Below are 10,000 nucleotides of genomic sequence, written 5' to 3'. Positions count from 1 at the left end.
CGTATGTGGTATTTGCCTTCAGTATTATGTGTACAAGTTATTGTATTTTGTTATTCTTACCCTATGTATATTTATGTTATTGTAGATATGCGTATGGGTTTTGTGAGAATAAAGCCGATCGAAAAGGTTTATTGTTGATTACTACAACATGGTCAATCTCAAATTCATGTTCCTTTTGTTTTCTATCCCATTGTTCCTCTCGTTCTTCCCTCTCCAATCTGGTTGTGTCCTTCAATCTCCTGATTTCTCCTTCCTGCTTCATTCCTTGCTCCTTCACTTTCTCCTCGTATTTCAACCTATTCTTTTCCTTTTGTCGTTCAGTTTCAAATCATACTCTTTCAGTTTTTTTATTCCACTGTCTTCCTTGTTCCTCATTCTGCAATCTCGTTAGTTCCTTAAGTTGGCTGACTTCCTTCTCCTGTCTCATTCGTTCTTCTTTGTGTTTTTTATTCAACTGTCTCTCTTGTTCCTCATTCTGCAATCTCGTTATTTCCTTTATTTGACGGATTTCTTTCTCCTGTCTCAATCTTTGTTCTTTCAGTACTCTTTCTTGTTCCTCATTCTGCAATCTCGTGGTTTCCTTCCATTGGTTGATTTCCTTCTTCTGTCTCATTCGTTCTTCCATCATTACTCTTTCTTGCATCTCATTCTTTAATCTGGCCTTCGCTTCCAGCTGTTTGATCTGTACAGTGTGGTTCCTTAACGTTTCATTCTCTGCTGTCGTTCTTTCTTCTCACCATCCTCAACTCGTTTTGTAATTCCGTCTTTGTTTTGGTATTTCTGGAACTCAGAAGCTTTCTTTTCTAGTTCCCTTCTCATCTCCGCACACTCAAACCTTGCCTGTTTGAGCTGTACAGTGTGTTTCGTCAACGTTTCATTCTCTGCTGTTGTTCTTTCTTCTCTCACCATCCTCAACTCGTTTTGTAATTCCGTTTCTTTGTTTTGGTGTTTCTGTAACTCAGAAGCTTTCTTTTCTAATTCTTTTCTCATTTCCGCACACTCCGACCTTGCTTTGGCTTCTAATTGTTTGATCTTTTTAGTGTGGTCCCTTAACGTCTCATTCTCTGTTTCCGTTCTCTCTTCTTTTAACACTCTCAGTTCGTTTTGTAATCCCCTCTCTTTGGTTTCGTGTTTCCGTATCTCAGAAGTTTTTTCCAATTGTTCCTTTTCCAATTTGCATGCTTTTTCCCTCCTTTTCGCACAACTTTCCCATGCTTTCCTCCTCATTTCGTCCATTTTCTTCCCGTATTCCTTTTGTTCTTCCTGATATTTCTTTCCTATTTCTATCTCCCTTTCCAGGGTTTCTCTTTTAATCTGGCCTGTCCTTACCTCTCGCTCCAGTTGCACCAATTCCCCATCTTGTTTGCGTTTTTCCTTTTCTAGCTTTGTTTTCCTTTCTCCTTCCTCCCTCAATTCTCCCTGCAGTTCTTCGAACTGTTCTGACTTTTCCATCAATTCCTCCGTCCTTTCCTCCAGCTGTCTCTCTCCTCTTTTTATCTTCCATTCTAGGCTTTCTCTTTCCTGATTGCCTGTTCTTATCTCTTCCTTCAATTGTTCCAACTCCCCATCGTGTTCACATTTTCTCTCTTCCAACTGTATTTCCCTCGCTCTCCCCTCCAGTTCTTTGAACCGCCTTGCCTCCTCCAACATTTTTTCCATTAGTTGTTTTACTTCCAAGTCGTGCTCCTTTTGTTTCTTTTCGAGCTCGGTTTTCCATTATTCCTCCAATTGTTTCCGAAGCCTGCTGATGTCCGCCTGCCTCGCCTGCCATGCCCACGTGGTTTGAAACTGCTGTTGGGAGCGCTCGCCTCGTGTCGCGCCATTCGCAGCGCCATAAATAGCCGCTCGCTCCGTGCTGCGCTGAGGTGCGATCGCGCCGCCATTATGCGACTCAGCCTGCCGATAAAGTCCATGCTCAGGATATGGGGTTGAGCTTCCCCACGGATTGTAATTACAAGTACCGTCCTGGGCCATGGATTCTACATTAAAAGACATATACATTTCTACCCCTGGCACCCGCTCGCCTTGAGACTCCATCTTATTTCTCGTAAGAGATTAATTTAGTTTTGCTCGTAATTTGGAGGGAACGGGGGTCGCTTCCCGCACCCCTGGTCCATTCCCATGAATTTAGCTTGGAGACGGGAGAGTTTGTATCCCGCTCGCTGACACCAGTGTTGCGAATTCGCGCCCGCCGGCCTGCAATCGACCACGTAACTCGAATCGCAGCCGCCTCGCCCACCGGAACGGACAATTCAGTCGTGACCCTAGACTACCGTGACTACCGCCCGGAGCCAGTCACGGGTGGGTCTTTCGACCTCACCACAATCGTGCCAATCGCCCACCCGCGTAGGATAGGGTTGTTCGCCAAACTCGACCTACCTAAGTACCTACGCGGATGGTTAATCGGGCAATCGTCCCTCGCCGCAGTTCAACCTAGGACACGAACCACTTAAGCGGTCCGTTCCGTGCTACAGTGATAACCGAGCATTGTTATCGCTGACCTCAACGGATGTGATTATTTATTGGGTGTCTAAACCCCACTGCTAATCCTTTACGTGATGCAGGATGGAGAGTCAATAAAAAGAAAGGAGACGAAGCAGAGCGAGAACAGTTCAACAAGCAAGCATTTTATTTACACACGCAGACACAATGCAAGCACGTATATTCAGCCATACAAAATGCACAAAAAGCAAATGTAAGAACAACAGTTAAAACCGACTATACGCGTACACATGGCAACACTTACACAGTTTTACTTGAAAGACGGCGCCACCACAAGCATTTACGCAAAAAAGCAAAGGAAGAAAGCCACCCTCACAGGCAAGGAGGCAGACAGGCCCATAGACCAAATGTACGTGGATCCTGGAGGATAGGCCAGGTCCACGAGACCGGGGAGGTCTTACTCGTGACGCGATGGCGGGCAAGCGGCAATGTTCGCGCCGCTGCACCCTGACCCCGTGCCCTGGCGTGGTCGGCGAGTCCTCTCCGGCGTGCTCCGCACGAGTGGTCTTGTTGGCACCACGGTTAGGTTGGGGGAGGAGCGGGGGCCCCCTCGACACTATCTCAGCACGAATGGGGGGGGGATCGTTGATGCTCAGGGAGAGGTAGTGGGCTCTCCCTGAGCTCGCGTGGGCTCGCGCTGGGCTCGCTCTCGCTGGACTCGCTCGTGAAGGTAAAGTGGGCTCGCGCTCGCCCATTGGACGGAGGAGAAGTGGGCGTGAAGCATTTCTGATCCGAATTGCTCTCGCATTTGGACCCGTGGCTCAACGCGTTCGGCACCAACTACCGAACGTTTCCTGGACAGCACGACGTTTGGTGTTGACTGGTGGTGTCTGGGAATGGTTGTGAAGGAGAAAGGCGAAGGTGGTGGAGGGTTTTCTGTGGTGGTTTGGTGGTTGGCGGGCGTCGTTTGGGAATGGCGGTGAAGCGATGTTTGCGGGATGGAGTTGTGAAGGTAAAGGCCCGGTCACACCTTGACATTTTAGCCAACGTATGCCGATTTTTGAATTTTTTTTTCTAAATCGCTGGCACACGTTGAATACGTTATGGGTAAGTTTTGATAACATTGAGAGCACGCTGAAAAACACTGCCATACGTCGTTGTACGTTGGCTTTAAACGTTGTACTTTTTGGTTGTCCTCAAATTTTTTCATGCTTGAAATTTCACGACGTATGCCGGCGTATGACTCACACGTTCCGCTACGCTGGCCACAAGTTGTATGCACGGTCTGCGATCGTTGACAGACGTCAACACATGCTACTTGTAAGTTAATCATAAGTTGAGACGCGCCGAGGTAATGTTTAGCGTACCTGAAACTTATTTCTAACCTATGATTAACGTGTTGTTGGCACGTTACGCGATCGTTGCCACACATCGATAGACGTTACTTTTAAGTTACTCATAGGCTGAAAGACGTCGGTATAATGGATCGTCCTTGCGTCGGCGTCCATGGTCACGGCCAGGACACTTATTTGCAGCATTCTTCAAACTTTTCTTCGGCATGATGAGGATGTTCACACTTCGATGTCTAGCTTGGCTATGATTCCAATTGTCCATCGGCAGCGTCTATTTCAAATAGTCGAGTTTGAGCGTTTTAACACGTTCAGAAGAAATGCTTCAAATTTCCAAACCCCAGCGTCAAAAAACAAAGGCGAGTGACAGCAATTTAAATCGTTCATTGTAAACAATGAAAATAGCTGAGTGGTACCGTTTAAAAGTCGTTGATTGTAAAAAAAATCCAGTTGTTGAGCGCAAGCGTCTACTTTCAATAGTGGAGATGCAGCCATTTAAATCGTTGAGTTTATCATTTAAATCGTTAAACGCAAGGACGATCCATCATAACCCACACCCTCCCCCTCACACTCACCTACTACTGCCAACATGAACAAACTACTACTAATACTGATACTGTTACTGCTGACATGGACATCGACTCAAAAAGGACTCGAAAACACTGTTGGGTTCCCCTTTTATGAGCAGCATTTTTATATACCAATTCCCAAAACCGCTGGGAACACGTCTTTATATGGCAGTTGTAAGCTAGAAACACGTTAATTTTTTTTTTTTGTCGACCGGAAGACGTCATTGGAATACGTCGACATACGTTGATGTGTGTTGGGACTACGTAAAGAATTGGTTCAAAGCACGTCAAACATAAGTTAGAAATAAGTTTCGCGTAAAAAAGACATTACCGCGACATGTTTCGACTTATGAGTAGCTTATAAGTAGCCTTTGTGGATGTGTGTAAGCGTCCACATATCGTGTGTAAAACTTATCCCCATCGCATGCGGAACGTGTGTCATACGCCGAGTACGTCGTAAAATTTTGAACATGTTTAAAATTTCTTGACGTACTCTACTTACTATGACGTATGATAGCGTACTTTAGCGTTGTACTCACATATACCAAACTTACTCATACCGTATTTGACGTACCCCAACGTTTTAGACACATTTTTCTTAGGTCGGCATACGCTGGAAAGATCGCCAAGGTGTGACTGCGATGTTGACACTTCCATTTCTACGGCAGTTATGATTCGAATCGTTGTGCGTCAGCCTTTTAATAGGCTACGTCACGACATCATCGGCGATGCGTGCAACGCGCTATGCCTAAGTTAGACTATCGTTGGGCATCGGTTGTGTAGGCCGACAACAGGTTCAGCATTCGTTGGTATAAGTTATCTATAACACAACCAAATGTTCTGTGTCCGTTACCAATGCGTTATACATAAGACCAAGTCGCTATGAATACGTCCGAATCTTTAAAAAAAAAAACATCAAAAGTTCAACGTAAGCCAGCGTTTTAGATACATTTTAATACGTTGCCATCGCTGGCTAAAACATCAAGGTGTGACCGGGCCTTAAAGGCGAAGGTGGTGGTGTTTGCGTTGTTGGCGGCTTAATGGTCGAAAATAACCATAGAGAAAGAAAAATGGCTAACTGAAGGATCGCAGCCCGAATGGATCGCATAAATTCCCTCTATACAACGGGTGTGGGCTAACTACACATGGACTTATCGAGATATCTCACCTGAGGACCCTTTATGGTGTAATGCGAATTTCGACAACCGTAACAATATATATATATATATATATATATATATATATATATATATATATATATATATATATATATATGTATGTGTATACACACACTCTTATAATAGAATATAGGACTTACTGCTTCGTTGACGGAAATACCAATCTTTCCTCTGATGGCTAATCAATAGGACAAGAAGAAAAAGGATTCCTGGGAGTGCAGGGATAACTAGCGTTGCAAGTTGGCGTTTGCAGTTTCGCCACATGTGCCCATGTACCCACCATAAAATAATATAAATACATATTGAAAATTTTTTTTTTTCATCACAAACATTCCCGGGAGTTCCGTGAATCCACCGTAGTTGGATTTATTGAAATCCGTTAATCTGTTCTCGTTATAACACGATAGATAAACAGGCAGGCATATATATATATATATATATATATATATATATATATATATATATATATATATATATATATATATATACATATATACACACACACACACACACACACACACACACACACACACACACACACACACACACACACACACACACACACTGCTTAAAAGGGCATTTCTAATTATCGGGATGTCTGAAATATTTAAGGGAGCTTTTATTGTTAACTCAATGTAGTACCTATCTATTTATAATGGAGTCAGAACTTTTCAACCACTCCCTTCCCTGCCCCCTCCCAACCTCACCACATTCTACCCCTTTCTACATTGTTTTTAATTCCATGACCTTCGAATCTTCCTTTCTTCCCTTTTCTTCCCCTTCGTTTTTCCCTTTTCTCAAATGAATGCCACACTTTTATGCAGATGTACTCAACGTATTGTTACTTGGAAAATGTTTCAAAACCTTGGTCACTGCTCTGTTAGGTTTTACATTCATTTTCAATGATTCGTAAATAACTCCCACTTTCTCAATGGGGTTAGTCGTTCACATGTTAAATATTTTCTGCCATATACTGTATACTGATCACTCGCTTACAATTCTAACAGTGTGCTGCTCTTTGCTTCCTTTGACAGTTTGTACACCATTTGGCCTGGCAAGAATGTTTACAATCACAGGACAGCTTCTCGTGAAACCAAGGGTAAGCATTTTTCTTTTTTTTTCTACTCAGAATCATTGGAAATCCAATAAATTATGTGTTATCATGATTATTATTGTTCATTGCTAGTGAAGAACCCGTTCCCCCAGAATTATGGACAGGTTAATTCCCCTGGCATTACGGATGGGTCATTCCCACAGAATTACGTTTTGTAATTCAATTCGAATTTTGTTTTTATTTTTACCATCTCAAACCCACCCCTGCACACTTCGAGTACAACCGTTAGTTTTCAACTCGTTCCATTCAGTGGTTCAGGAGTACATGAGACTTCAAACAAACAAGCAAACAGACACATCAAACTAAATGGTATTCATAGAATTCATAGAATGTGCAGTTGAGAAGAACCTTGGTGCGAGCCAACTCTTCTGGCAGCAAATTTGTAATTGCATCCATCTACACTTGTGAGGTAAATGTGTACAAATTATACTTTGAAAATTCTGCTGTAGAGTACATTCATAAGCCTCCACAAAGTAGCTTTTATTCTCGTTCTCGAGTGTTTTCATAACTACCAAGGCTGATGAAGACGCCAAAATAGATCGACAAAATATAAATCGGGAGATTGTTAAAATGCCAAATTATACTTCGCTTTCTTTTTTCACCAGCCAAGTACAATAAAGGCTGAAACGATTACAATGATTCAAATTTCTAACGCAAGGAAGTGACAGGGCGTGCGTCTTCCAAGTAATATGTGCTATATCAAATGGTCATGTAGCATGTGGCAAATTTTAAATTTCCTCCGTTGAACGGTTTTCGATGTACGCTTTTAACACGAGAACTGTCACTTTTTAACTGCTGGCAGTGATGACTGGGTACCAAGATGCCCCGTTTTGATGCAACCCTGCTTTGATCGGGCACCTGACCCATTACGTCCTCTTTATTCAATTGAATTCAGAATGGGATGGGGAAAAAAAAAAAGAAATTCAAATCAAATGGAAGACCAAATAAAATAGGTGCTGCATTGGAGTCATCAGAAGGAACTCAAACAAGCAAAAAGCAAAGATCAAGTCATCAGGAGGAACCTGGATAGGACTCAGGTTTCAACTACTACTCCTCGACCTTCAAACCCATCCAGGCGCAGCCAAGTGAGCCTTATTCCAAAAAACAAAAACAAGCCAGGTTCAAAATATTGAATAATTCTGGCTGAAGATCATGCGTCCAATCAGGTTGAAATTTAAAACATATATTTCTCATCACGACTAGATAATAATTTTGAAGTTTCACATCAATTGATGCAGCAGTTCAAGAGAATTTTCAAAAATATTTTCCTTCAATCCAATATGGCTGCCAAACCATGTGACCTATCAATTATTCATGAACACCCTTGGCATCCCCAAGGCTAAGCCTGGTGTTGGCTTTGTGGTTACGGTGGCAGCTTGGGATCCTAGGATCCTGAGTTCAAGCCCCGTTGGCCGCTGAATTAATACACCAGGGGTTGACTCAGCCTGTTATCCTTCTGAGGTCGGCGAAATGAGTACCAGTGTGTACTGGTAGAGGGGCACTGCATCAGTAACGCAGTCATGTTTCCAAATGATAGCTATCCTGGCAGTTAAGTTGCCATACTCAAGAAGAAGAAGATCCACAAGGCTTGGTTAAAATGTTTGAAGTTTCCCCTCGATTTGTCCAGCAATTCTGGAAAAGAAGAATTCAAATTGTTTTAGGTTAAATCCAATATAGATGCCAAACCACATTACCTATGACATCATTATCATTAAAACATTCTACATGAGTAATCACACCTGTGATGAAAATTGTGTCAATCCGGCAAGTTGTTGCAGAGAAAAGGTAATAAAATGGAGACTCATGCGTACAGGACTGATTGCTTAACCCCACTTTTTGCTTCATGAATGTGGGCTAATTATCGTGCAACTGATATGACTAGACAGTTCTTAGGCTCATGAAGAGGTTGTATATGTATCATAAGCAGGACAAGGACATCAATTGACGAATCAACAAGTTGCATGGGGTAGCAACCTGGGATCCCAGAATAATGGGCCAAGTACTCTGCTGGGAACATCTGGTAAATAAAATCTTTCACATATGTGGTGATGCAAAGTTGTCAGGCTATCTGGGACTCATTTGTCAACTTTAAAGCTAATTTTATTCCTTGTAATGCATAATTTTGCCGAGAAATTGGTGTTTGCTGCCACATCTATACTAAGTGTGTATGTGTCAGTGTGTCTCCTCCATAACTCTAAAACCATGAAACCTAGCAGCCTGAAACTTTGCATGTACACCAAGAAAACTCCAAGGAAGTTCATGACTGAAAATTGGGTGTTTGGGTTAATTAAAACACCCCTTTTGAAGATGATTAACAGCCTTATTTAATTCTATCATTTATCAGGCACCTTCTTGGGCACTGCTTTCTATGGGGTCTCAAGGCATATCCTAGGTAACCTCGTTGGGGTCTGAAGCCGCCATCTTTTTTGGTTTGTCTCCGGACGTGTCCGGGAGGTGTTTATGTCCAGACGGGTTTTTGCGTCTGGGCGGGAGTTTGTCTCTGATTAGCTTGGTTCTGGCTGAGTCCGGGCGGTGGTTGTGTCTAGGCGGTGTTTGTCTTCTGGCTCAATTTATAGTATGACTGTTAGAAAATGGATTTCAGACATTATTTTGTTTCCATCTTCACTGTTATTCTATGCAGAAGCATTTTGAGGAGACAGAATGAATCGTAATTAATGCTCCACCGCACATCTGCCTTCCCTTCCCTTCCCTCACCCCTCCTCGCTCCCTCACCCCACCCTCCTCGCTTCCCCACCCCTCCTCGCTCCACCTCCTTCCTCACTCTCTCCCCTTTAGTATTTCCATCAACGAAGCGACGGGCGATATTTGCTCGTTAATACTAAATACCAATTTGCATTTGTTCTTTTAGTATAACATATTTGATCTTACTATAACAGTAACTTGTGCATACATAGTGTTTGCTTACAAAATGTTATGATGCTTTGTTTAAGTATGGCAAGTGTTTTGTCATGAAATTTTAATTTTCTGATTAATTTTATTGGCATGCTTTTTGTTGCCTTTTTTTCTGTTACTTATGGTAAATCGAAATGCATGCTTCGTGTGCTGTACAAAGCTACATTACGCAGTCCCTTAATTGTGCTGTCACCTTCTGTGAGAGGCTAAATTTTCTGTGCATAATGTCAAATAAAAGGAATAGTTCTGATCATGCGGCCGCTTATTATGTACGTTTGTAAATGGCTTCATGGTCACATTCGTGAGTAAATCGGTTTCAGGATCTGGTGTCCATTTCCTGAACTAACAGGCAATGTCATGTGTTTTGCAGGGTGTATGTTTGATTATTGTTGCCGTCTTAACCAGAAGATACGTATTTTATCTACTTATTAGGTT

The 10,000-nt window shown here is 42.6% G+C and overlaps 1 protein-coding gene across 14 annotated transcripts in view; it reads left to right on the top strand.

Moving 5' to 3' along the window:
- Window positions 1–10,000, top strand: part of LOC147014270 (protein LMBR1L-like) — a 119,791-nt gene that overhangs the window by 77,382 nt on the left and 32,409 nt on the right. For all 14 annotated transcript variants that reach the window (XM_085852092.1, XM_085852093.1, XM_085852094.1 and 11 more), the window contains one exon: window positions 6,573–6,637. In XM_085852092.1, the coding sequence (XP_085708218.1) occupies window positions 6,573–6,637 (65 nt within the window). The remainder of the gene's footprint in view (window positions 1–6,572; window positions 6,638–10,000) is intronic.

This window comes from Eptatretus burgeri, chromosome 13 (assembly GCF_056783735.1).
Source record: "Eptatretus burgeri isolate ZD-2024b chromosome 13, Ebu_testis_v1, whole genome shotgun sequence".
Taxonomy (NCBI): Eukaryota; Metazoa; Chordata; class Myxini; order Myxiniformes; family Myxinidae; genus Eptatretus; species Eptatretus burgeri.
Note: the sequence above shows the minus strand (reverse complement) of the source record. Positions and strands in the feature narration are given on the sequence as shown.